The 27,500-nt window shown below is 40.6% G+C and overlaps 2 protein-coding genes across 2 annotated transcripts in view; both read right to left on the minus strand.

Moving 5' to 3' along the window:
- Positions 1–21,747, minus strand: part of LOC138026964 (collagen alpha-1(I) chain-like) — a 52,539-nt gene extending 30,792 nt beyond the window's left edge. Inside the window, exons 1-32 of the mRNA XM_068874448.1 lie at positions 21,702–21,747; positions 21,296–21,349; positions 20,974–21,018; positions 20,292–20,345; positions 18,838–18,882; positions 18,641–18,694; positions 18,227–18,280; positions 17,501–17,554; positions 16,847–16,900; positions 16,689–16,742; positions 16,093–16,137; positions 15,959–16,012; positions 13,813–13,857; positions 13,152–13,205; positions 13,002–13,055; positions 12,023–12,076; positions 10,943–10,996; positions 10,781–10,834; positions 10,229–10,273; positions 9,305–9,349; positions 8,445–8,498; positions 7,784–7,837; positions 6,856–6,909; positions 6,684–6,737; positions 5,998–6,051; positions 5,052–5,105; positions 3,488–3,541; positions 2,730–2,783; positions 2,183–2,236; positions 962–1,015; positions 364–417; positions 14–67 (exon numbers count right to left, since the gene is read on the minus strand). Coding sequence (XP_068730549.1) covers positions 14–67; positions 364–417; positions 962–1,015; positions 2,183–2,236; positions 2,730–2,783; positions 3,488–3,541; positions 5,052–5,105; positions 5,998–6,051; positions 6,684–6,737; positions 6,856–6,909; positions 7,784–7,837; positions 8,445–8,498; positions 9,305–9,349; positions 10,229–10,273; positions 10,781–10,834; positions 10,943–10,996; positions 12,023–12,076; positions 13,002–13,055; positions 13,152–13,205; positions 13,813–13,857; positions 15,959–16,012; positions 16,093–16,137; positions 16,689–16,742; positions 16,847–16,900; positions 17,501–17,554; positions 18,227–18,280; positions 18,641–18,694; positions 18,838–18,882; positions 20,292–20,303 — 1,479 coding nt within the window. The 5' untranslated portion in view covers positions 20,304–20,345; positions 20,974–21,018; positions 21,296–21,349; positions 21,702–21,747. The remainder of the gene's footprint in view (positions 1–13; positions 68–363; positions 418–961; positions 1,016–2,182; positions 2,237–2,729; positions 2,784–3,487; positions 3,542–5,051; positions 5,106–5,997; positions 6,052–6,683; positions 6,738–6,855; positions 6,910–7,783; positions 7,838–8,444; positions 8,499–9,304; positions 9,350–10,228; positions 10,274–10,780; positions 10,835–10,942; positions 10,997–12,022; positions 12,077–13,001; positions 13,056–13,151; positions 13,206–13,812; positions 13,858–15,958; positions 16,013–16,092; positions 16,138–16,688; positions 16,743–16,846; positions 16,901–17,500; positions 17,555–18,226; positions 18,281–18,640; positions 18,695–18,837; positions 18,883–20,291; positions 20,346–20,973; positions 21,019–21,295; positions 21,350–21,701) is intronic.
- A 342-nt stretch (positions 21,748–22,089) lies between these two features.
- The window catches only part of LOC138026970 (collagen alpha-1(XIII) chain-like), a 20,330-nt gene continuing 14,919 nt past the window's right edge, over positions 22,090–27,500 (minus strand). The window contains exons 12-18 of the mRNA XM_068874458.1: positions 25,132–25,185; positions 24,465–24,518; positions 24,326–24,379; positions 24,059–24,103; positions 23,340–23,393; positions 22,307–22,351; positions 22,090–22,191 (exon numbers count right to left, since the gene is read on the minus strand). Coding sequence (XP_068730559.1) covers positions 22,105–22,191; positions 22,307–22,351; positions 23,340–23,393; positions 24,059–24,103; positions 24,326–24,379; positions 24,465–24,518; positions 25,132–25,185 — 393 coding nt within the window. The 3' untranslated portion in view covers positions 22,090–22,104. The remainder of the gene's footprint in view (positions 22,192–22,306; positions 22,352–23,339; positions 23,394–24,058; positions 24,104–24,325; positions 24,380–24,464; positions 24,519–25,131; positions 25,186–27,500) is intronic.

Here is a 27,500-nt window from a genome sequence, read left to right on the forward strand (position 1 = left end):
TAAGAAAACGTACCTTAGCACCGTCAAGTCCACTACTTCCTGCAGCACCTTTAGATCCTTGTGGTCCCTTAAAGGAAAGAGGAACAGAAAACGTATCCACACAAGTATTTCGATGAAGACCACAAGTCGACAGGGAGTTTAGGCAAGAACCACGACAATGTTTACGAGATCGTTCATCCTAATATATAATTTTTGTTATTCTAATCATTTCGCGACGATGCCAGGGCGTTCGGCATAGACAGAGTGGCAATTGATGTGAACTGTGTGGATGTTTGGGGAGAAAATTGAAAATTTATCATCGGGGCTCTCACGGCCTTTCACGTACAGAAAACCTCCCTGTGTAATTTATAGAGATTGTAGTACCTTAGATCCAGGTTGGCCTTGAGGCCCTCTGCCACCTTGTGCTCCTTGAGGACCCTAAAAATTGTTTAAAATACAATTTTCTTTATCAGGGAACTCACTAATTTAGGGAGACAAAAGCAAATTTTACAATGACTGCAAAATTTTCGCGCGCTCATAGGCTAATTTTTATTAGCAATGAGCGGCTTATAATTTATGCGATAATGATGCGATATTGCTCGCGTCAGGTTGAAGTTTCGCTCATTTTTGTCTCGTGTTCTTCTCGTGTTTTTACTTAATTTTGACCCCTCTGCCTTTCTGTTATTGTAAAACAACAAATTGATGTCAGTTTTTCATGTGTCTGTCCTGTTATTGACAATGAATTTCGTTATAACATTGTCAAAGTAGTCTGCGGATCCACAGCTACTTTAACAATGTTATGACGAAATTGATGATCAATAATAGGACAGACGCATGAAAAACTGACATAAATTTGTTAAAGAGACATTGTAGACCTTCCCAGCAATAAAAACAAAACGAACAGAAACGGCAATTTTCAGATTTAAGAATTTTTTTTTGGACCAAAACCGGCTGTTCTTAACAGGATACCCCATATACTCACAGAACCACCAGCCTCTCCGCGATCTCCCTTGTCACCGCTTGGTCCGGGTGGTCCCTTAAAAAAATAAAATAAAATGGCATTATGAAAATTCAATCGGAACAGTGCAATCAGAAGTCACATTGACCTTGAGGTTCAATTTTATGTATTTATCATGGCTTATGTAGCCCTTTGTCTAGGGTGTTACAGACAATGTTATTACAATTGGCCTTATTCACGATAACCGCCATGTTGGTTTTCAAATTGTCATGCAAATTAGCCATGTGTAATGCTGGGGGGGGGGGGGGGGCAAACATTGGAAAAAAAGGCAATTCGCGGAAAATCGGCTCCGCGAAATATTGAAATAACATTACTGAAAGTACATTTTAGAATTTAGTATTAAGTACCTTTCATAATAATTTTATATCTTTTCATTCCTTTGACATTTTGACTTTCTACTTCGTTAAGTGCTCATTTTTCACTAAATAAATCATCAAAGTACCTTGTGTAATCATTCTATTTTATTACTTAGGTGATAAACATTCAATGAACGTGAGACAAATCATCTGTGTAGCTAAGATGTTCGTTATAACCTCTCGAACTTGTGTTGTTTGCCCCCTCAGAAGTGTGTAGCTAATTTGCATGATAATAGCAAATCCAACATGGCGGTCATCGTGAATAAGGTCTATTGCTTCAATAGCGGACAGCTGGTGTACGTATAGTGTAGCTCTCCTTTGTATTCATTCGCGTCTTAAGAACGTCCCTGCACCCTCAAAATGAAATACCCAATGACCAAGGGCTGTTAATTTTTTCATACGCGTATCACACGTACTGTGCATAAGAATTAGCACGTTTATTATACCGTAGTTATACTAGCATAGGTCAGTCTGGTTTGTAAATATCCAGTATATTAGTTGTTTTCTTGTTGTATTCGAGGTTTTCAGAGTTTCAGTATTTTGCTTGTAAAGACACAATAAAGAGGGTCGCACACTGCTCGTGTTGACACACCCCAGCAGTGGTTGCTAAATGGCCATTTCCGAGTTCATGTCTACCTCCCCTTCAAAGCGAGTCTAAGTGGGAAGTTGTTGCGATGGTAATTAGTTCTACTTTACATATGAATGAAAACTAATGTTCATAAGAAAAACTTCGCACTTGGAAGTGAACTCTGAAATGGCCTTTTACATGATAAATGTTTTACATTCGTTAATTTGAACGGGTAAGGAATTAGAATATAATAATGTTCACCTGTTCTCCAGGTGATCCTGAAATTCCCGCTGGGCCATCTTTTCCAGGTTCACCCTGCAAATGTTTGAAGACAAAATGAGAAAACAAAAGTCGGTCCAGCAACGTTCCCGTAATAACAAACTCCAATGTGGTTGTGTAACTCAAAATCATCATCCACAAATAAGTAATTATATATATAAAGCCGTAGACACATAGATAGGTAAATAAGTAGGTAAACGCATTCTTTCACAAAACACTAAGGTGATAGAAATTAAATAAGCACTCAGTGGTCCAACAAGAAATGGAAGAAAGCAAAAAATACAAAAACAAAAATAAGAAAGTTATGAAAACATAAATAAACAACGACCAGGGAACGGCATAATCGTCGACTTCTGTGCTGAAGGCTGAGATCCTAATATTAGGAGCTCTGGTAAAAATGTAAGTTTTTAACGACTTTAAACTTTAAGACTTGTTGAAAAAAATCAACAATGCCCCGTGAATGGCCCTTTCGGGCTATTAATCAAAGAAACAGTATTTCGGTCCAAACTAAATGTTTAAAATTGCCTACCCGATCACCACCCGGTCCTTGCCGACCTCGCGGACCACGCCCACCTGCATCACCCTGGAAAAGAAGTGCAGTATATTACAACATTTTAATTAATGTATGACTGGGCTGAGTGTTTTTGTCATTTGAATTCGAGATATACAGCAGAGAGATATTCCCAATCTTTCATAAAAGCGTAAAAGCCCGGGACATGGGGACACTTTTTTTTATGACCTGGTTTGTAGAATTTCGACTTGTCACATCGCTCTGAAAACGCGATGTTAAAAAACTGTCTTAAAGGGGCACTGTCAGGCTAAATTTGCTGTTTTTAGGTCAAAACTGGGTCAAAATTTAACTTGTACATTGGCTCACAAGTAAATCATTCCTGACAACCCACTGACAAGGTATGAAATATATTTATGGCACAAAGAGCTATTCCTATTAATTTTTGGTGACGTTCTGAAGACGTCGTCTCCAAACTTGCCAGTATTTTAAAGTTTCAATCCGTTTCCATCCTCTCCATCCTTGGGTGCAAACAACAAAGAATAGCTTCAGTGCACTCCGTTATTGGCAACAAAGACTACAGCATCATTTTTTGGTCTTCATTGATGCAAAGACGTCTTTTAGTGTTCTGAAGTTTGACTAAAATAGCGTGACACTGCCCCTTTAAGTTTCCCGTAAACAAGTCAAACGACGCTTTGGATTGATTCCATTCTTTGAAATTTGGGTCACGTTCCGACTGTCGAAAGACTCATACTCCTATAAGAAGACAGACAACTCACCCTTGGCCCAGGCGGTCCAGATGGTCCGATGGCACCAGGCTCTCCAGCGGCTCCCTTGTTCACAATAAACAACCAAACAACAAAAGAGTTAAGGGGATTTGTTTGGAAGATAGCATGAAAAATTTACATCTTTAGCGCTTTAATGACAGATAATAAAACACAAGCCAGGAAGCTTAGAGTTTTCTCATCATCGGAAATAATTAACAACTATTCCATGAGCACGCGTTGGATATGAGTTGGCTATAACCAGTCTTATATCCAACAAGCGCGAATGGAATAATTGTTTTATTAAATTCTTTAAACCCCAAACAATTGGAAGTACGAAATACGAGCGAAAAAAGCGTGAAAATCCGAGCGAAATCGAGAAAACTTGATGAAGATGCGATGTTGTGTAATACCTTGTGGTCAGACAGATGTAGGCTCATCACAAAAACATTTCTTGCTTTTTCTCGTACTTCTAAACGTCGGAATTGATCCAAACTTTCCACAAAAAAGGCTTCTTTTCTTTTTTGGCTTTATTCAAAGAGAAATTTCGCTTTCCGGCGAAAAAAAAATTACTTTAGCAACGCTTAGCGCAATTTTTTACCATATAAGGTCAAACTAAGGTATATGACCTGACAACCGAGATTGATTGAACCAATCAGAACACGCGAAATGCATTAACCGAGGTTGAGAATTTAATGACGTACATTATTTGCAGGGCCGTAGCCTGGAAAAAACTATGACTGAGGCAAATGTCCACGGTTAAATTCTCTCTCTTCGTTGGTATTTTAGGTGTTTATGATGAGAACATTTTAAAGACAACACTGCAATCACACTTTATTTTTAAAAATCACGAAACAATGACCGGGCACAAGTGCCTCGGTTTGCTTCATACTGGCTACGGCACTGATGGGCCTTATTCGCGCGGCGGCCATATTGGCCTTAGACAATAGATTTCTTACCCCGAGCCTCGAGTTCAACTGTTTGGGAACGAGTTTCGGTTGCGCAAAAACAAATTTCAATCCCTCGGGACTCAAGATGGCTGCCGTGTGACCAAGGCCCATTTGCAATTGTAGATGGTAAAAGGTAGTAAACTAGTTGCTTCCAGGGGCATTTACACTTTGAGACACAAGGCACTGTCGAGCCCGCAGATACCAGCGGGAAAATGTGTCGAATAAGGACAAATGCAAGCGACCCCTCTCCCCAGGGATTCATGAAACCGGCCGGTGTAAGTAGGTCGCAGCCTCGTCGGAATCCTGCCTACAACACTGATTTTTTCGGTTGTCATTTTGGCCGTTGAAGCAACTGGTTCACTGCAGCATTACTTATTATTCTATCTTAAACACTAAGATGTCTCCAGGTAGCATCAGCTTTATCTTTCTCTTATTCTGAAAACAAGACCAAGTCTTCAGAATTGCACCGCTTTATTCATGCATGGCTTGTCGAGTGCAAAATAATTTCCCGGGCTTTTGACAAATGGAGCACAAGGCCGTTGCAAGGCTGTCAGAGGAATAAAGTAAAACTGCGAAGTAAACCAGGCTTTCTTTGAGATAACAACAAAACTATAAAGAGTCTTATTCACCCGCATCCCTGCAGCACCATCTCGACCTGGCATCCCAGCGGCTCCGGGATCTCCCTAGAAAAGAAAAAAAGAACATTTTGTAAGACTACAATCTTGGGCAATTGAATGGAACATTGAGACCACCCCTCCCCCCAAAATCAATAATGGGAAAATGGCGCATTTTGGCCTTCAAGTGGCTTCATCTGTTCATCCTTGATTAAGGCGGAAGGGGGCATTTCTGTTCCATTTTATTCTGTCCAAGATTGTATTGACAAGTTATGAACCATTATGTAGGAAACATTCTCGAGGATATTTAGTCGAACTTTAGGCATTTTCAGATACCTTTTGTTAAACACAAGATGTATCACTCGAAAGAAAAGATCAAAAGCATACAAGCACAAAACATGCCAAACCAAACCAAAACAAACCAAACCAAAACTAACCTTATAACAGTAAGATAAACGCATGATGACCTTTTGGACAAAGTAAAATCTTAGAGTACAAACTTGCACCATAAGTCAACTAGAAGTTCACGAAAAGAGCACTTCCGCGATTCGCATCAAGCGTAAAGTTCACAAAAGATTTTATCCTCGTGCTGATATCCAATTAAAATAAAACCATTGATTTCTTACAAGCCATTTGGCGATTAATAGTTGACCTCACACTTACTGATTGAGGACCAAAGGATGGACAGCGTACTTTGGCGAGAATTAACCGCAGCTTCCGGTTGTTCAAACGCCGGAAACTTTGTCCAGTGGATACATCACATTCAGAGCACAAAATGTACTTCAAGTTAAACATTGGTCAAAGTTTTTGTACATGCCTTCGCTTAGATGTGCTTAGAGAGTGCATATTCAAGGTTAAGTGAGCAAATACTGAAATCTGTCGGCGGATAGTGCCTTATCCACCAGATAATGTCAACCAGAGGGCTTACAACAACGGGGGCCAGGTTTGGAATGTTACCCACCGCTTCTCCATTCGGGCCGGCTTCTCCAAATGGTCCAACTTCGCCAGGCATCCCCTGTTGAAAAACCGTCACTGTCAGGACACGTCATAGTAATTAGGTAGGCGAGGACCGCATTTTAGACAAAGAAACCAATCTGACACGAGCAGGGGTATTTTGCGGAAAGCCGAATACCGAATGCTTTTCGCTGTTGTAACATATGTTTTCCTTCATTTATCAGCCCTAAGCACAGATTTTAGTTATTGTAAAAGTTGTTCATTAGAGGAGCAGAGAAGGCGCAGTGGTGAGATCGCTCGCCTTCCACCAATGTGGCCCGGGATCGATTCCCGGATTCGACGCGCCATACTGTGAGTTGAGTTTATTGGTTCTCTACTCTGATCCGAGAGGTTTTTCCCCGGCTACTCCGGTTTTCCCCTCTCCTAAAAAAAACAACATTTCATTTGATTTGTTCTGATCTCAGTTGATTTGCAGTCTCCCCAATGAGTCGTGCTCGGCTAAATAATCCTGAGACATTCTATCCTAAGTTATTAAAAAGAAGCAGCGATTTGGAAATGCTAGTTTTCAGTTATTGTAGCGCATATTTAGGCCCTAAAACCGACTTTAAAACGTGTAGGATTCGTTACATTTGGCGTTCGACGTTGTGCAAAAACCCCTGCCGATCTGACAAGATCAGAAGCAAGAACACCTACATCGGGACCTGCTCTTCCTTGAGCACCAACTGGACCTGCCTCACCCTCCGGACCCTTGGGATGAAGAAAGGAATAGTAAAAAATTGAAAAGGTAACAAACTTTAACACGTGATAACAACCAAAAAACGACCTTGCAAGTATCTGCTAGTGTAATTAGATCATGGGTACTTACAGTGTTTCCTTTCTCGCCGGTCGGGCCCGCAGCTCCAACGGCACCCTCGGAACCCTGTAGACAGATACATTTTGCGATTTGTACGTAAATGTTGAGTATACATCTTAATTAAATCATAGAGGTGACTGCATTGAGTGTATTACAAATACAGTTAATCTCTGCAGATGCTGCAGTCGATACAATCATCGCCTACACTTATTTTTAGGTCAAGAAGAAAAGCATGTACTTTCGGAAAGACTATAGAAAGCCAAAGAAAACAAAAGACGAAAATGCAACCACCATCTTAGGCGAGCAAAATGTTAGAGCCAGAACGAGCCAATAAAAACAGTAAACGCCAAAAAACCCCGATCGTTTTAATCGAAAGTCAAAGGGGTATGTTCTGGTGGTCTTGGAAGAAGTTTCGGCAGAATTTTTTTCCAAAACGAAAGTAGATGGCGTAGTTGCACAAAGTTGTATTTTTAAGAGGGTGAAAGCATGCAATCCAACAACAAGAAGACCACTACAATCGAGGACAAAATTGGTTGGGGCAGTCAAAACGCTTAAATATCGATGATTTCATAATTACTTTCAAAAGCAGTGCCATATTTTAAAACTCGATTGCAGTCCTCCCCTCTCCCACCCAATACAATGTACGTTAGAAATCTGAAAAAAAAGCTACCGCGGGTGCATATGTGGGGTGGGGCAAGGGGCTGGGCATGTGTAGCTTGAACCTCGCACGACTGTTTGCGTCGCGTGTGTGTAAACAGTCGCAAGTGCAAATGTGTCCCAAGAATTTTGTCCATGATTGTAGTTAGCTATTTGCAACTCGAGACCATAGCGGCAAATCTATTGGGTGGACATAAGGGAATTTCGTAGAGCCTTTAAGCTATGGTCCAAACTACCTTCTTGTTCACTGAACAAAGAAGAACAACAAAGTCCTCAAACGTACCGGTCCTCCTTGAGGGCCTGGTTTACCAGCAGGACCTGTCAAACCTTGGCGTCCCTGAACAAGAAAAAAATAGTCAAATGACGAAGTTACTTTCAAAAGAAACTTTGTTGCTGCGTGGGAGGGGAGTGAAACACGACTTCTCTCTCTCTCTTCCTCTCGGAAATCACGTTTGTAATTGTTGACTCGCGTCGCGCTTGATAGCGAATGCAGTAAGCAGCTTACAAACTGAACGTTTCAAAGAGGAAATATTTTTATTTGAATTCTGTTTCCAACTCTCTTGTCTGATAACAATCTATTTTGAAAATAACTTTTGTGAGGACACGGATTCGGTGTCAAAAAGTGGAAATTTAAGGTCAAGGACAAAAACTCTCCGAGCGCTACCCTGCCCGTGGGCAGAAAGAGGGAAATCCGGACAGCGCGAGGAACCAATCAGATTACAAGATTCGATACCATGCCCTCTTGGAAAAAAATAATTAATGTTATTTATTATTGTGATGTTATGTTAGCGGCATTTAATATCACCAGATGGTTTTTTGCACGTGAGGTTTGCCAAGAAATGTAAAGACAATAAACTTTTATGCAAGCCACATGTCGGCGACAAAAATAACAGATTTGGTGTAGCATTTTCAAGAAGGAATAAATCAGTAAGACTGATACTTACTGTCATTCCCGGCTTGCCTTGTGGGCCTGCTTCACCACGGGGACCTTGTACTCCCTACAGTTGCACAACGATACAAATATCAAGAAAAGTTGAATGAGCTTCGGAAAATTAAAGGAGAAAAAAAAGAAAAAAACTGACTCTACAAACTGATCACCCTTTCTTGGATTCTTAGAGTCTGAATTCCGAAAGGCGTAGTTCAACGAGATGGGGTCGAAAGCGTATACAAAGCACCTCTGCTAGTGAATAATGTGATAACGAAGCATAGCACCACAGCCTGATCTAATTTGCTGATGACGTGGAAAAATTGGAGCAACCGAACAAAAAACATCGAGTCAGGTGGAGATCCACTTCGACACCACACTTGTTTAACTCCCATAAGTACATTGCCGGGTGTTCCCAAACGGTCACTCATCCACATATCAACCCTATCCAACGGAATTTACGTTACATCGGCGAACAGACGAGAACCCATGTTTTCCTCTGGACGAGCCGAACCACATATGCGGAAGAAGAGTATCTCAAAAACATACAGCTTGCAAACTATCATGCGAATGTCCAATGTAAATAGAGGCTGTCAGCCTCAACTAGGGAGCTCAAGCAACAATGATGTCGACTTGAACGCAACAAAATGCGTTTTGGTTTACGTCTTTGCCCTTTCCATCTCGAAAAAGACGAGAAGGGACCAAATGGTCGTAACGTAGAAGTCTCTCCATCCAAATATCCCGCATTTCATGCCCGCAATATTCCTAGAAAGCTGGCTCATATTCTTATGCCATTTACCACGTTGGATCCCAAGTCAGGATGTATGTTGAATACTAATAGTATATGTGAGTACTGATATCATAGCGGACCACACTTACAGGTGCTCCAGGGTCACCGGGCGCCCCATCCATGCCACGTGGTCCCTATGTTTAAGACAAAAAGATAAAACATTGGAAACGGAATCCCACAGAACTGACGCTGACTGAATTCTAGGTTTCCGCTTTCCCCACCCCGCAAAAATTCAGTTAGCCCTTTTTAAAGACTGAGTTCTGCGAAGTTTGATCATTTATAACACCTTCCTTTACTAAAAGGGAACAATTCAACTTTATGGGTAGTCACAAATCCTGTAAAGAGAGTAGGTTGACAAGTTAAATCGTTTAATGGACGATTATTTTATAAGCTCACGTTGGACATTACTCTCATACTAAACGAGTGCGAGGGCCGTACTGGGGAATATTGGCCCGAGATCGAGGCAGCAACGATCGTAGCGAGGTCTGTACAAAAACGACCGAGGGCCAATAATCCCCAGTAGGGTCCCGAGGAAGTGAGGTTGGTGAGCTGTTTATTAGATGGCATGGTTTCTTTGCGGGATCGGTCACTTCTCCGCTTGGTGAATGTTCTTAATCTTCGTTTTCCATCAGCGAATTTTGAACGATAACCTTTTACACGTAAAACTAAATTCCGCTTGCCGGATGATTGCACTGTTGTGAAGAGATTAAATTCCGCTTCTTTTAAAACTCCAGTGTTTCGCTCAGCTTGAATTTCCCGGGAGGTCATTTCCATGGTAATGGCCGTACTGTAAAATACCGACCGAAAACTAGCCAGAGTTCTCTGTTTAGCAAGAGAATTGCTTGCCATATAATAAGACGGGGTAAAACGTATTCGCTCCGAAACTCCTTTTGTTATTACTAAACTCCAATATAACAAACAAACGTAATGATTGCTAAATTAAAAGACCATAGATCTGCATAAAAGCACCCTTGAAATGAAAAAAAGTACAGGTAGTCAAGCAATGCACTTACAGTTTCTCCATCTCTTCCACTTCGGCCTGGATCACCAGGTGGGCCCTGACAGAAACAAACAAATAAACATCGGTAGAACCCAATAGCTCAGTGAAAGAAATCTCGCAAACATACTCGTTTTACTAAGAGTTGTCCTTCACTAAAATACAACAACAAAAATGTGTACATTTTTTGTTATCGATGAGGTAGGCGAAAGAGGAGTTTTCGATCACCGTTTAATTGACACGCCTTCCAGCCTGTCGCTCGGGAATCACAGAGTAATCTGCAATAGAAACCTTCAAAACCTTAAACTAAAACTAAGGTAACTACTCAGTGTGGACAATCGAAGTACACGGAGCAAGTCAAATGAACCAATCACAACCCAACGCCAATGAAACGCTGCTGAGCGCCGGAAAATGCACGTGAGCAAGTCACACGTGGTTTGGTCTTTATCTCTGAATGATGGAGGATATGGTGCGCGCTTTTTTAGCCAATAGCCAAGTGTAGAGATGCAGTCACAAAATTACATCGCCTATCACTGGGTGAAGGGCAAAATTCCCGTTGCGTTCTTACCTTCTCTCCACTATTCCCAGCCTGTCCTTTGCTTCCTTTTTCACCTCGAGCTCCCTTTAGTTTGGACGAAACACGAATTATCATGAGGGGAATTTGCGAAAACAGTGACAACAGCATCTTCAACCAAAGGTTCAAGTCATTTTTCATTTAGAAAATACAAACCGGTCTTCCTTGAGCTCCTTTGGATCCGTCACCACCTTTAGGCCCTTGGTCACCCTGTGTTCAAATAAATGAGACGTCTGAATATTGGGAGTTTTCAATGAGACAGGCCACCAAGGATTCTGATTTCTTTGATCTGCTTTGCTCCACCATTCAATTCCGTTTCTCCATCTCTTAGTGTTATTACGTGAGAATACAAAAAAAGAATCGTTCACTTTCTTTCTTATCGTGATTGTGTTACAGTCGATAACGTTAAAGTCACAGTCAAGAGTCCATTACCCAACACAACCTGGTGTCAGATTTGTCCCCATCAGCATGAGAAAAGTGCCTATTTTTAAACCAATTCAAATCTGCCGGGGTTAAGATTCTTTGTGTATTGTATTTGCATTATAATGTAGCAATCATGTTTAAAAGATTCCTAAAGGGTTGTAATGGGTACAACATTGAGTTAGCCGATTTAATGGTCTTTTGTTTATTTTCCCGCAAAACTCAGTTCAAAAATACACTTTTCTGAAGCCGATGGGGACTAGGCCAATTTGGGAAAATCTTACCCTTGGGTAAGGAACTCTTATTACAGTATAATTCGTCCGGTTTATAAACAATGAACAGGACGGAATAATCGCGATATCCATAAGTGGCGTTTTCGTTGATGCTTGCTTAGTCGTTCCTCAAATTGGCAACTTTCCGTTTTTGTGAGAGCTACAATTTCCCGCTTTTGGCGATGGTTGGATTTTCACATCCATGTCGACACACGCATTTTTTCGCTTTTAACTTTCGCTTGAAAAACAAACTTAAGAGTTAAATGAGAAAACTCAATGGCTTTTCATGGGCTTTTACTTCGTGTAGAAGACACACATGACGTAGAACAATAGAACAAAAATCGTGAAACAATACCTAATCAGAATTCTAAATCCCTAAAGACCCCTAAAGCTTTTGTTACGTCATGTGCGTCTTCTACACGAAGTAAAAGCCTTTTCAAGTGCACAGATGTTCTACGAAACTGCAAGGACATGTAAACAGTACAATATGTGACACTATGCGAGACTTAAGGAAATTAAGCCCGAATCCATAGAGACGACTTACCACAGGTCCCTGTGGTCCAGGTGGGCCCTCTCCACCGTCAAAACCTGGCTCTCCCTGCAACATACACAATATAATTATGCTCTTCAGCAAAAGCTCTGCAGTACAAGACAACGATTAATCAATGCCATTGAACAGCCCCTCAATAAGCGTGAAGAATTTAGTGTGCCGGGTGATATTTTAAGACGGTGAAGGCATGCCAATGCATTTGTCATAGTTTTGTTTTCAAGAAATTAGTTAAAACCACGAAAACAAACACGATTCTCCGACCGAAGCAGCGAAAAACAAAATTCCACTCGAAACATGTCTGTCTAAGGACAACAAGGATAACCGCTGAATTCTGCAAACCTGGACATATCTCGAGTTTCCTCAGCTATTATCAAGTATTATTCACATGGACAAAGAACACGAGTAAGAGTCGAAGGTAGTTAAGGAATCACGAGCCTATTTGTGTGGGCTTCTGTTGCCAAGGTTTGCCTCGTGAAAATGTTAAGAACAAACCGCCGTCATCAATTACCTTCATTTATAGTGCGAGTGTTCAAATGGCGAAAAATATCACCGAAAGTCAGGAAAATTTCAACACAGATTACCAAACACGATTATAATTCACTGAAGAAAATCTTCAGAACAGATCTTTGCGATTTTTCGCAAAAATGGGCAACTTCTTCAACGGGAATGATTACCTAAAAATGAAATGAAAGTCCTTGGTGGTGTCGCAGAATTGACAATTTTAGCTTTCTGCACAGATGTTTCAAGAAGATGGATTGAATTTGACGCAGTGTTTGGCCTAATCCTGGATTAAGTGTGACCAAGATCAAAACTACAGTTGTTGCCATGGTATTTAAGTCGGTTTAGGCCGGGGTAGCCCTGCTTCAACTCGGCCATGTGAAAGACCAACATTGCAGATCGAAATTCTATTGCTACCAAGATGATAAACTAATTAGGCCACCCCAATTTGCCAAGCCAACAAAAGACAGAATACCATCGGGCCAGCCTCTCCATCTGGTCCAGTTTCACCTTGATCTCCAGCGGGACCCTACACAAATTAGAAAAAGGAAAAGAATCAAGTAACATTTCCCTGAGAATACCTCTCATCACCGGAAAGATGGAAAGTGCACATTATTTCACTTACAGTGTCACCTCTTGATCCCATTGGCCCAGGAAGTCCCTTGGGACCGGGAGGACCCTGAAATAAATGAAGTAACAAATATTTACAAATTACATTCAGAGCTAACTATTTTGAGGGTAACGTGAAGTGCTACATTCTACCCATGTGAGCGTTAGCCCTACTAATGGAACTGGGCCCACACAAGGACAGAGAAAAACTCCGACAAGGGTGTACATTCAGAGCCGCTTGTCGCATGCAGTGTCTTCAAAACATTGGGTTTTGACAAACTGCGAGCCACCCATGCGATTCATGCGGGTCTCGCATTCAAGTCTAAGCATCCATTTCAAATAGCGCTGATAAACAGTAGTATTTAAGTCTCAGCATCCATTGTAAAACAGTTAGCTTTCAATAACTGCGTGGCTCGCATGTTGACTCACATGGCTCGCTGGATCGCATATTGTACAACCTCAAGACATTAAGGAAGTGCTTTGGCTTACAGTGGTTTCAACAAGTATCGACAGCCGATGAAAAGCGTGGGCTACTTTACTCAGTGAAATCGGCCACGTTTTAAATTTTTCCAATTGAAAAAATTGAAGACAGACTCTTTCATTGCTAAGAGTGAAACTCATCTTATGTCTTAAATTATTTGAACTTTTGCTAAATTATGATAACAGCATCTACTTACAGGCGGTCCTTGGGCTCCTGGTATGCCATTGTTTCCTTGAAAACCCTAGAAATCAACCCACAAAATGTACATAGATTAATAGATCGTAAGAGTCGTTTCCAGCTTTGTGGCCCATTGAGCCAGAGCTTATCCCCATTTGTAAAGGACCACTGTTTTGGCTTGAATGTCAGATTATAAGTTGTATTTGTTTCTCGGAAGTCCTGAAACTTTACGAGCCATTCTCGGGTGTCACAATTCTCTCTGTATGTCAAGAACGGAAAGTTGAAAGGTCGTCAAACTTCACAGTCATTTGCTTTTTGTTACCTTGAAAATATGTTAAAAGATCGGCTTTCCAAAAGAAGCGGTTGAGAGTTTCACAAATGGCTTTTCGGGCCCGAAAAGTTTTCGAGATGGCCCCCAGGAGTATTTGTACTCCCCCTGGATGGGAAGATGGTTGGTTGCAAGGTTACAACCCTCCAAATAATTGCCAGCACGTCACTCATTTATACTCCTGAGTGACCATGTATTTAACTTTAGTTTTGATCTGGCGGGAACCATTCTTTGTTTACAAAAGGTTCCTGTACAACACTCTCTTCACTTCTCCCATTCTTACCAGGTCTTCACTGTAAATAAACTACACAGTATGCATCTAAAGTTAAGGCTTTTCAAGTTCAAGCAGGATTTCAACCAACAGGGACTAGTTGTTCTGTGCTGGATTTTGACTTCAGTGAAATTTTATTGCAGTTTGTTCTCCAGCCAAAAAGAAATTCACTTCAATCGTACTCCTAGAATTACCGTAAGACAGAATTTTATTACGGCTTTGTAGTTTTTATCTTGGAGGCTAGCTCAAAAGTGCCAGCTCCTTTGAAAACTCCGCAACAGGCATTTAAAATACTTTTTTCACTGCTCTAAAGTAACTACTTAATAATTCTGCGTCCAGGATGAGTGCTTGAGGATCAAGATTCATTTAATGATGGATTGAATGATTGATTGATTGAGTGATTTATTTAATGATTGATTGATTGATTGATTGACTGAGTGATTGACTGACTGACTGACGGACTGACTGACTGAGTGAGTGAGTGATTAATTGACGGATTGATTGATTGATTGATTGATTAAGGTCTCGGTAAAGGTAAATTTGGGCGTCTCGCTCAATTTTTTTTTTTTTTTTGCAAATCTTAAATCGGTGGGCTGTGAATAAATTTTCCCAGATGAAATTGTGAAAAATTAATTTTAAAACCGCTAAAATCGCTTTCCTTTGTTTCCCGCCATAATCTGCGCGCGAAAAATGATTGACGTATCATGTCAATCACACGTGAAAGGATTGGGTGTCAATTGACAGCCTTCACGCGCGATTTGCTACCTTAGCACGTGCCCGAACGCTGATTGGCTCAGCATAATTGGCATTCAAGTAGGGGGCGGGGTTATTCAGCAGACTGTGAAATGCACGCGAAATCTTCAAGCTCGATTTTCTAGGGGTTTATTTTGATGCCAAAATTAGAACTTCTCGGACCTCTTGTCCCGACGGGTTTTAAGACAGCGCTTCCAAATTTTCAGTTAGTTCTAGTAGATGGTTGTACTACTCCAAATACCGTGCGAGGAATTCTTCGTTTGTCTTCGGAGACGGATTTTATGGCACTTTATCTGTCCAAATTAAGTACGAGATGAGAGTTTCGACTTTGGTGCGTGATATTTCCTTCAATTCTTAACACATCAAAAATTCGTCACATGGTATTGGAGTGCACTCATCTGTGACTAAGATGCAACAAAGTGCGGGTATTTCCGCAACAAAGTGAAGGGCAGGAGCTTGAGGCCTCAAAACTAAAAGGCAATATTAAATACCAACTATCTAAAACTTTATCTATAGTTTGAACCTATACAAAAAATAGCGGTTCGACAATTTCATTTTTCCGCAGACACCTTGAGCATTTTCCTTTACCGAGACTGATTGATTGATTGATTGATTGACTGATTGGATTATTGATTGATTGATTGATTGATTGATTGATTGACTGACTGACTGATTGACAGACAGACTGATAAACAGACAGGTAGGTAGGAAGGAAGGTAGGTAGATAGGCATTTTAATCAGCTTCTTGACAACTTGGCCCAGAAGACTCAACAACAAGAAACAACGCATCAAACTAAAGACAAATTTTCTTACAGGTGTGCCAGGTTTGCCAGGCGTTCCAGGACTGCCTTTGGTTCCCCTCGGTCCCTAACAAGACAAATTAAAATCTGAAAATGTCAACACAACATTCAACTCAGCTGGAAAACTATTGTGCAAAGGATACTTACTCTTGCTCCTACCCCTCCTATATCACCAAGGGGACCACTAGAACCCTAAAACGAAAAAAAAGCATTTTATTTCAATCATCACAACATTTGTGCCGGTCTATCACTCAGTTTAACGTGGCAAACAGGAGAGAAACTAATTGTTTAAATGCTCTGTTTCTCTCTATATTCTCCCTTCACTACCACATTCCACTGCCATTCTATATTGCCCAGGCTGATAAATGTTTGTGGAATTGTACTCAATAAAATTTACTTTTCCTGTGAGACAATTACTAATTATTTTTGTTCCTCTCATTCTGCAGAAACAAAGTTTGTGTGCACTTGGAAACAACGATCTCAGGGTTCGAACACTACAAAAAAAAAATGATGCTTGAAAGAAGTACAAGACACAGGTAGAAAAGTCTGTTTTAATTGTTAAAAAAATTTATTGCAAATCCTAACCAAAGCTATATTGTCCAACGTTCCCTGCGCAGTCCGTACTGATCATTTAACAGACTGTATCAGTTTGCGTATATTGGACATATATTGGACATATATTGAACATATATTGGACATGTCCCATTCATTAACAAATTCATTGCCTCATTATAAGTCCAAACCTTGTCACCCCGGCCACCACGGGATCCTCTTCTCCCAGCTCTACCAGTGCTGCCCTGAATAACAAAAACATTAATAAGCACAATTTAGCACACTTTCAGCTTTACCCAAAAGCAATGACATTTTAATTATTGAGATATCAACAAAGTAAATGCGATACCTTTGCTCCTTTTATCCCTGGCATGCCAGGCATGCCTTGTGTTCCCATTACACCCTGCAGAATTTAAACAAGACAGTGAAAGCTCAGATTGGGTGTAATTTACTCCAGTTAATACTGACCGATGGCTTTTGGTTTTACTTCAGGCACAATTCAAGAGGCTGGTCATTATAATTAAGACAACAAGGATGGATGAGTTCAATTCCTGACCTCATCTCTAAAAGTGTGAAAGTCTGCTCCCAGGGGTGCAGGGATGGCGCAGTGGTGAGAGCACTCGCCTCCCACCAATGTGGCCCGGGTTCGATTCCCAGACTCGGCGTCATATGTGGGTTGAGTTTGTTGGTTCTCCACTCTGCATCGAGAGGTTTTTCTCTAGGTACTCCGGTTTCCCCTCTCCTCAAAAAACCAACCTTTGACTTCATTTGCTTTCATCATTAATTTCAGTTTACAGTGTCCCCAATTAGTGCCCCAGCGCTAGAACGACTAGACACTTAAATAAAGTTACTTTCCTTTCCTTTCCTTTTTTTTACCCCCAAAATAAAGAAATAAGTTTCCCTCCCATTTTGGACCATCCCTGCTCCTTCTCAACAACGGCCAGTCCCTAATGCTAATCAAGCTTCAAACAATGCTCCCTGTGTGAATTGTAGATAACAGTACCTTTGGTCCAACAGGCCCTGGCCCTCCAGCTGGTCCCTGAGATCCCATTTCACCCTATCATAAGAAAAAAATGGGCTTCAAGTAATGAGTCCAAAAAACAAATTGAAAATAAAATCTTCTTTTATTCCAGGCTTACTCTTTCGTTACCTCTTTGGGCTGGGAATTCTAAAATGAAATACACTCATCAATGTGCTCTTCATTTGAGCAGTCGTGGCTCAGTTGGCTAGTGCGCGGCTTTCGGAGCGAGAAGTCCCCGGTTCGATCCTCGGTGACTTAAACGTCTGTTTCGACTTTCCTCTGATCCGTGTAGCTGTAGCTTTAAATACCCGTAAAACGGAGCACTGACAGAGGGAGGGGGGTGAAGGGCGCACCGTCGGCTTCCATTGATGCCAGCCTCGTGGCTGAAGGAATTACCGACGTTAAATAAAGTTACTTTACCTTTACCTTTACCTTTCTAACCCTTTTCCTGCCAAAGTACTACTTCTAGTCTAATAGATTTTACTATAATATCAGACGAGTTTATATTCATCAATGGGGAACCCCTTAAGGACAAAAACGATAACGGGAGTGGTAATGCAGTCGCAAATACCTTGAGTGACTCCAGAGCAATGTATGTATGGGGTGGTATGACAGTCACTTATGCCAGCTTGCCTATTATCCTAAGAGAGACTCTTAAAATTCTTCTCTATAATTTCTGGAAGTACATTAAACCTATACATGACTTACCGGAGCTCCTTGTGGCCCAAGGATTCCTCTGTCTCCTGGTGTCCCTTCAGGACCCTGTTACAACAATTTATTTTGCACATTTAGAACGAGTTTCAATCGACCGTCGTAAAACCGAAACCAAAGTAATTACTTTGGCCAATAAAAAAGGAAGGACGGAGACAATCCAGTAAACCAATCGAAGCTCGAAGTAATTACACGTAGCCGACACAGCGCGGGAAAATGTGCAAGTGCAAGCCACGATTGGCTTTGGTTTCACTTCTGATTGGTTGACAAAACGGCGCGAGAACTTTGAACCTATGACTGAGTGAAGAAATGCAAAACCAATGCAATTCGCTAATTACTTTCGACACTCGCTCTATCAAAACGTTAACGATTAATTCCATTTTTACTCTGAGCATAAAATATTACATTTACCTTATCTCCAGGGGCTCCCGGGAATCCTTTTGAGCCCATTGGTCCTCTCTCTCCCTGATTGAAAAAAAAAAACACACGCATGTCTTAATTAATGTTCCCTTAATCCTTAAGTAAGTAAGACCGATCGCGAGTCATCCGTTAAATTTGAAGTCTATGTAAATCGATGTACATATAATTAAAAAACAAGAAAAACATACTGCTAAGCCTCCCTGTCCTTTTCTTCCTTCTCGTCCAGTTCCACCCTGTTAAAATAGCGAGAACAACAGTCTTGCTTCAAAAAAATATATATATTGCCATAAGCTTTTGAAGTTTGCTGAGAATTCCAAGTATTCGTAACAAGTTTAATGGCTGTTATGACAATGAATTGATAATAATCACAATCATAATCATCATCGTCATGATTAGAAACAGAAAAAATGAAATGAAGGGAAGGGAAGTCAAGTGTACGCGAAAAAACCTTGGCGAAGTGAAGAAAACCAACAAACTGTAAGTAGTTATTGTTTTTTCTTTAATAATAATAATAATAATAATAATAATAATAATAATAATAATAATAATAATAATAATGAAATTTATATAGCGCTTATACATCGCTTTTCTAAGCACTTTACGATGTAAAAAAAGGACATAAGAATATATAAGCGTGAATGTTTTGATTTATCCAGTAGAAGAATAAGTAACTTGAGTAGATTTAAATCGGACGTGGTGGTCTTGGACAGAGAAGATAACCGGCACAGGAGAGGAGTTAAAGAGGCCATTTGGTAGGGAGTTGAAAACCCTTCTCTCAATAGGAAGGGAGGACTCAGACACTCATTGTCACATACGTGGGACAGGACAGTGAGGCTGATTGGTAGCCGCTTGTCACGTGGCAATTCTGTCACGAGACAAGTTGTCAGTTGCCTGAAGAAGACCGTGAGATATGGTCGCAACGTTGTGTTGCTTATGAAACATTCTCAATTTTAGTTCCAGATAACGATTTAAATATACTCGAGTTACATAAGAATATAATTAATCAAGTTTTTACAAGCTTATATATAACATATAACACTACTGTGCATATCAGGAATTTATAGCATACACATCTTTAAAAGAAAAGAAAAACAAATATGATGAAACTAACTATCATATACCTTTTTAAAAAGAAACGTTTTCAACTTAGATTTTAAAAGATTAAGCTCGAATTTCAAAAGGGAGCTTGTTCCACAGTCGGGGGGCAGCAACAGAAACTTAACACAAAAGCACATTTCCACACAAAAAAAAAATATAGGAAGCATGTTCAGTCAATCAAGTGGCTTATTTTGCAGATGATCGCTAATTTCCCTTCCCTCTCTCCACTTCCTTTTCATTTTCCTTCTTTTCCCCTCCCCACCCAACCAGGGTTGAGATTCTCCAAGTTACTTGAATGGTCTCAAGTTGCATTCTGCTAATACAAAGCACGGGAAAATGTGCATGCGCGAGCCACGATTGGTTTTGGTTTCACTTCTGATTGGTTGAAAAAATGGTAGTATGAACCAAGGGAATGAGTAGATCTCCTCTTAATAGAGCAGCCTGAATCCTGTCCTTCTCCTTTCTGCCTATACTAAAATAACACAGTAGATTTCCTGGTACATGTAATCAGCATGCATGCATACTTGATGTCAACTCAACGTACCTTAGGGCCCATATCTCCTTGTGGCCCCGGTGGCCCTTGAGAGCCTGGTGGTCCCTGAGAGAAAACAGACAAAACTTCAATATTTGCATTGTTACTGGCATACATGTAATGTAATGATTTGATTTGTTGTTGCTGTTGACCAAACGGAGTGTATTTTTACTCGGTCACCCCAAAACGCAGACTGCAGACTGTGCAGACCGTGCAGACAAGGGGTAAAATACGGCGTTACCCTCACTATTATTGAGAGCTAACTGTAAACAGGCTAACCGAATGTTATTTAGGCCTAATTCAGGCTAACCGAATTTTCATTTTACACACGGTCTGCACAGTCTGCAGTCTGCGTTTTTCAGTGTTCTATTTTTACTTTCCACACATTAAAATCACATTGCTGACATCCGTTTATCTTTGCAAAGATCTATGACATACACATGAAACAATGCATATATAACTAAGGCTGTTGTATCTTGCTCCGTTTACAGATCTTTTCTTCTTGACTAGAATACCAGTGAAGTACAAAATGACTTCTAAGATTTGCAAATTTAAAAATTCTAAAAATTGACAAGGCGTGGAAAGGACCCTTCAAAAAGCCAGATTTTGAATAGAATGGTACTGTAAATGCCATGGAAGAGAGCATTACAATTTGTTGATTTGATACTAAAGAAAACTGGCCTTTAACACATACAGTTTCTCCTTTTTCTCCAGCTGGTCCATCTGCACCTGGTAGACCCTGTGTAAAAAACAATTCAAAACAGATATTTACAGTCATTCCTGAGATGTCATGAAAGTTGCAAATGAACATCTAATAATTTTACTTTCATTTCAACTACTTACAAAATAAAATTACAAAAATCCTACAGTTAGTCAAAAATACATCCTGTCAGTGAATAACAGTGCCTTCCAAAATGGTAACAAGCATTTTACCCATCCCTTTTGTGTAGCAACAAACAGTTCTGTATTTCATAGCTAATTGGATCCTTCACCAGATTGATCGGAAAAGCACTTACAGGGTTTCCTGGTTGGCCACGCAATCCTTGGCGTCCCTGCAGACCTGGTAGGCCCTGAGTAGGAAGAAACAAACAACTAACCATTGTGACATCAAATAACACAACTTTATTGAAATAAACTTACATTATCCTGCACAAACAAGAAATGCGTTTTCCCACTCAGAGCTCATTTCAGGAGAGGGGGGAGTTATTCTCACTTATCAGTACGTTACTTCCTCAGTCAGTTTACAAGGTTAGTCAAAAAGACGCCTTACGTGTTTTCAATTTGAAAGGTTTGAAACATTTTGGAAATATGACTTTTGACAACCTTCTTATGTTATGATGGTCTTAATAATCTACTTAATTTGCTACCTATAATGTAGAAAAACGTTTGAAAAGAAACCTCGAAAACCAATAATTAGCATACCTGGGGACCGGATTCCCCTTCAGGACCATCAGCACCTGGATCACCCTGTGTCAAAAAAAAAAAGTCAGCTGAGTCCAGTAAACAGGCCAGCAAATGCAGAAGAAGAGACCTCCGGTAGCGAGGAAATGTCACAGTGGACAGTAGGAGACTCGTCAGGCACTTCAAGCTCCACTTTATTATACACTCCCCAAGATTTTTATAAATCAGTGAGAATGGTATCTTTGTTTGGCAAAGGTGACTGAGTCTTATACAATCACAAATCATTCTGACACAATTCTCTGCTGTGTATTCTGTTAAATGTGAGCATATACAGAGGTACTGAGAACTGGAATTAACAAAGACTCACACAGTTAAAGGGAATTAACAAAAGTATTCGTTTAAAAAACAATCATGAAAACAATTTTTATCTTTTCAGCCTTAGAATGCATGTACTAACCCTTGGTCCACTTGCACCATAGACTCCTTGTCTACCTGGATTGCCAGTAGCTCCCTGTAAAATTGAACCTGAACTGAACTGAACTGAACTGATTTTCTAATACGTTTTTAATGCAACATTCTGATGATGAATCCTAACGGGATAAAGTAAAGTACTTTGATGGTCAAACCTTTGGTCCTGGTTGTCCAGGACCTCCTGGAGCACCCTCCATGCCCTGTTGATTACAAAGATTACAAAGTTGTCATAAATACACAGTGCAAAGTGGCAATGCTTGAATATTAACAGTTACTCTTTCAGATCTACTTGCCCACATAGTTAATAGAGGGGAATGTTTACGAAACCCGACAAATTTCTTTGGTGTAGGTTTTTGTTCTCTTTTTTGGGCTTGATCCGTGCACAAAATACCATAGTTGTTTACTCCGTACTGAAGAACTAACCAATAGAAACGTGTTGGTTATGTAATTCATGCATAGTTTATGAACGAAAAACAAAAGTTTGTCCACGGTCGTGGACTTTCCAACCTAAATCTTGGCATCTTTGTTTGTTCCTTTGATGTTTGCCAAGCTTTAAAACCAGTCCCCTCTATTAACTATGTTGCCAAGTACATGTAAAATAATATTGTGATGCATTCAAGTGAATGCTTATTTCAGGTATGAAAAATCTCTTGAATGTTTGTTAACAGGGGTAACAATTCTAACAAATGCTGTTGAGCACAACAATGTGAAACTAAAAGTAATCCTGACTATTTGACATATCCTCCCGATGTTTTTCCCAGACATTCCTGGAAAACAAGGAAACTTTCCGAAATTGTGATTTCATATTGCAGGAAGTCTATGAATTCATAGATTAACTGTTGTTTTTAATTGTGTAACCACTGTTGTTAAATAATATATGCTAAGTGTGTGCGTTGTAACCACGACCGTAACGATTGACAGCTCGATTGGACCCAACTGTGTGCTCGTCAAGTTGGTGTGCGCGTTCCTGCAATCATGTGCAATGAAAGCAGTTTCTGATTGGTCTAAAGTGATCCTGAGAAATATTGTGGTAGATGTCCCAATTTGTTTCTGAAATATATCATGTTTCCCAAAAAAATTGTGGAGTCTCCCAATTCCCTTTGAATTCTCCAAATTCCTGGAAGAATTGTGTTCTGCTCCTGAAACAGGCATTGTTAGAGTTGTCACTCCCTGTTTTATTACTCATACCTTTGGGCCTGGTTCACCCATTGGACCCCTTGAACCTCTTTTACCCTGTGGTCCCTGCAACAGAAAAATGCGAATATTATTCGATCTGTACCTCAAGAGACTTCAGGGCATAATATGGTATGGAAACTATTCATTTTATGACTGCACTCTTCCATCAGAGGATAAACACTTTTTCCCATCAAGCTCATTAATACATGTAATTAATGAACCAAAAGCAAATTAAAGAAATGTTTATTAATCCATGTCTGAAGAACTGCAGACAGGGAGGGATTGGTGGAGATACATTGTATCTTTAGCCCTGTCACATTCAAAATGGGCTTCACAGTTCCTGCTCTGTGTAGCTGATACAAATTTCCCAAATTTACACTAACGGTAAGCTTTCCATTCCATGTGATCCTCATAGAATAAGTAACTTATATATTCCTGTTTAAATAATGTTTCAATTATTACAAACAAGACAATACAATTCAATACATACTTAATTTACCACTCCCCATAGGAGTGTTTCAGGGCCAATGAAACATGATCAATGAACAAAACAACAACAACAGCAACAACTGTTAAGAATCCCTCTGGCCAGAGGCAAACCAGTTGGCCATTTACAAGCGCAGCTGAGATGTTGAACTAGGGAATACAAGGATCAAATTCAATGAGTGCAGAGCACATCTTGAACACAGGATCTCCAGATCTCAAGGCAAACACTTGTGATATACCCTTACCATAACACCATTAGCACCATTAGGGCCAGAAGGTCCTTGTTCACCCTAAGAAAATAAATTTTAAAATGTTTGAGAATCACCAGTAATGTTTATTTGGAATGTTTTGGAAAATATCAGTGGTTTACAAACCAATGTAATTTTGTTTCCCACTTATTTCTTATCATGAAACTTAATCGCAGAAATTGAAGTAACACCTCTTCAGGCTTTGAGGCCTGTAAAAAATGCAACCTGAAAACATTATTTTGCTTGACATAAGATGTATTGTACCTTTTCCCCTTGTAAACCTGCTGGTCCTTTCTCTCCTTTTTTGCCTTGAGTTCCCTAAAGATAACAAATCGTTTTAAGACAAGAGAACCTTTTGACAGTTGGGCCTTTTTTAACCAGAAATGCAGAGGCCAACACTTACTCTTTCTCCTTTACGGCCCATCATTCCAAACTGTCCCCTGGGTCCCTGATCACCCTGAAAATTGAATAAAATTATATAATCTCACTTATTCATGATAACTGCAGGTTGGGTGTGGTGTAAGGTGCTAAACTAATGGGTGCATTAGGTGAAACATGGTGCAGCCTGGTAAAGTGACCTGAAGTGGTGGGTTGTGCTTTGGCTGGGCATGTAGAGTTGATGTGATAAAGCAGAGTAAGGTGGGTGATGTGGTTTGATTTGGTGGGATTGGTTGGGGTATAGTGTGGCCGGGTGTCTTGTGCCTTGAGATGGTGGAGTGTGGTGTGGCAAGATAGGGTGTGGTGAGATTGAGTGAGGTATGGTGGGGTGTGGTGTGGTGAGATTAAATGAGGTGTGATGTGGGGAAGGTGTGACATAAATGTGGTGTGATGTGTTTTGATGGGGTAGGGCATGGTAGAGGTTGTGGTGGGTTGGGTTGTAGTTTGCTTTAATGGAGTTAGGTGACTGGGAAGGGGTTTGAAGAAGCCAAAGTGAGGTAGGGTGTAGAGAATGGTATGACACATAACATAACATTTTGTGGTGTGCTGTGGTAAGGTAACGGTTGATTGGAATTTTCATGTGGTAGGTTGTAGATGTGGTAAGGAATGGTGGAATGAACAGAGAAAATTACCTTCTCTCCAGGTTCGCCAGGTGGACCAGGCTGCCCTACAGGGCCTTCAGAGCCCTAAAACCAAAACACTTGATATTCATAAAAGTGCAAACAAAGGAGCAGATTTATCACTTAATTACCACTAAATCATCAGCAATGGATACAATGGTCCAGTTACCAATGTACCATTTGCTTATTGACTGAGTACTTGGCTCACAAGGCAAAAGGGGTTTTCAAGCTCCAGACTTAAGTGTACCCCTCTCATACAGGGATTTTCTAAAGATGGGTTTAGAAGGAACTGGCATGCAGGGGTATACAGGTCATATGATAAATTACATAATCCACTAAGTGGCACGTTATCAAGAGAAAGTAAGTTTTCAAGGGCAAGGCTAACAATTCACTCTGTCAAATGCAGCTTTTATGACCTATTTCACTCTACAAGTACCTAAATTCTCTTAATTATACTGATAACTTCAGGGTTTCAATAGAAGTTTTGGTATTCCCCACAACCGGAGGACTTTAAGGCAGAGAATGGACAACACGAACCAAAAGCACACTTTCCGAGGGCCGAAGGCACAAGCTTGTAGGGGTGTCTGGGGGAGAAAAATTTGAAATTCGGGCCTTTTAGAATGCATCTCTTGCATTCCTGCAAATTAGCTAGGGTATTTGAACAGAACACTCACATCATTAAATTTTGGCTTTTTTAATTCAGAAAGAGTACATGAATACTCTAAATACTTTTAGAGATTCAGTTGATGGTGAAACACATTTTAGGAAATTGCGTGACATAGTCGCTTTATGACTCCTTCGCATTCTATACAGCTGCGTGCAATGTATTTCATCTGTCGTGTCCGAAAAGACTTTTCACGCTTCAAATCAGGCAGCTTACAAACAAGTACTGGACTGCTAGACAGCTGCCTCGAAAAAACGTGCGCTCAATCCTCGAATGGTCAGGAAAACAGAAATCGCCCCCAACATTTCTCAGAATTCAAGCGCCTCTTTTGTTTTTCATGAACAAACCTTTGTCAATCTAAGGCTCGTGTTCTGTGCGAATGTTTCTCATGTTATTCGTTAAGTCTGGGGTAATTTCCAAGGAAAAGTAGGTGGAGAGTTCACGTGCAATAGCCGGCGAGTTTTGCCGTCCGCTGGCTCTTATCGAAAATCCTGAACTTGGAGTAGCTTGGAGTGGATTGTCCTTGAATATTAACGAAAAACTTTCTGAAGCCAACGAAGCAGCAATATGCTCAAAGTAGGCTGACAACCTTCTTTTATGATACAGAGGGAAGTTTTGACACCCCGAGAAGTGACGGGACTTCAGAGAAACGGGTCCCAGGTCGCGTCGCGCGCTACGCTAGGATTACGAGAGGATGTGTTCTTTTGCCCGTATTGCGGGAATAGTATTAGTAGCCTGGGACCAGGCTCCGCAGGTGGGGCTATGGAGCGAAAAGGAACGTGGCGAAAAAAAATTTGACGAGCGAAGCGAGCCGAGCGGCTTTTCGCTCCATAACCCCAACTGCGGAGCGTGGCCCCAGGGGCTGATTACATGATGAATTTCAGCCCGGGCGCAAAACGCAAGTTTGCGTGACAAAATTTTCCGAGATGCGAAAACAAAATTGATGCGCATGCTCACGTTCCTTTTTCAGCCCGGGCTGAAATGTCATTTCGATTACATGGACTTTTTGCGTAATTTTCAGCCCGTTTGGCCGGGCTGAAAATCCTAGCCCGGCTTCTGAAACTTCTAAATTTTATTCCATTAGCCTGAGGGACTGATTACATGGAGAATTTCTGAAACCGGGCTAGGATTTTTAGCCCGGGCTGAAACCTTCTCCATGTAATCGCCACTTTCATTTCAAGAGGATTTCTTTCAAATCTCAGCCCGGCTAACAGGGCTGAAATTCTCCATGTAATCAGGCCCCCAGGCTAATGGAATAGAAGTTGGAAGTCCTTCATTTTTACGGAGATTCACATTAAAATTTTCAAACCCCAGCTAAAATGCTATTTTAACCTTATCTTTTTTCTTCTTGTTGATGCTTCAAAACGCCAGACATACCATTGTAAATCATCACTCCCCGTATACTTATTTCGGAATAGGGTCGATCAAACACACCCTCAATTGTTTCGTAAAGCAACAACGACGTTGAAGAGAGGGAGCACCCGAGAAAATTTCCCCCTCACTTAGTAATATTCAGGTGATGCCCTCGCAGAAGTTGTCGTCATTCTCGCTCTTACAAAGCGCATCGTTACATCTTCTGCGTCCTTTCCTTTTTTCGTGCGATCACAAGAACCACTTTGGTGAGTTTCTTGTCACCTGTTCTTTCTGAAAACTATTGTGTGCACTTTAATTGACTAAGGGAAATGGTTTAGCTAGGACACCTAACAAAGGTTTCGTT

This window comes from Montipora capricornis, chromosome 2, assembly GCF_036669925.1.
Source record: "Montipora capricornis isolate CH-2021 chromosome 2, ASM3666992v2, whole genome shotgun sequence".
Lineage (NCBI taxonomy): Eukaryota > Metazoa > Cnidaria > Anthozoa > Scleractinia > Acroporidae > Montipora > Montipora capricornis.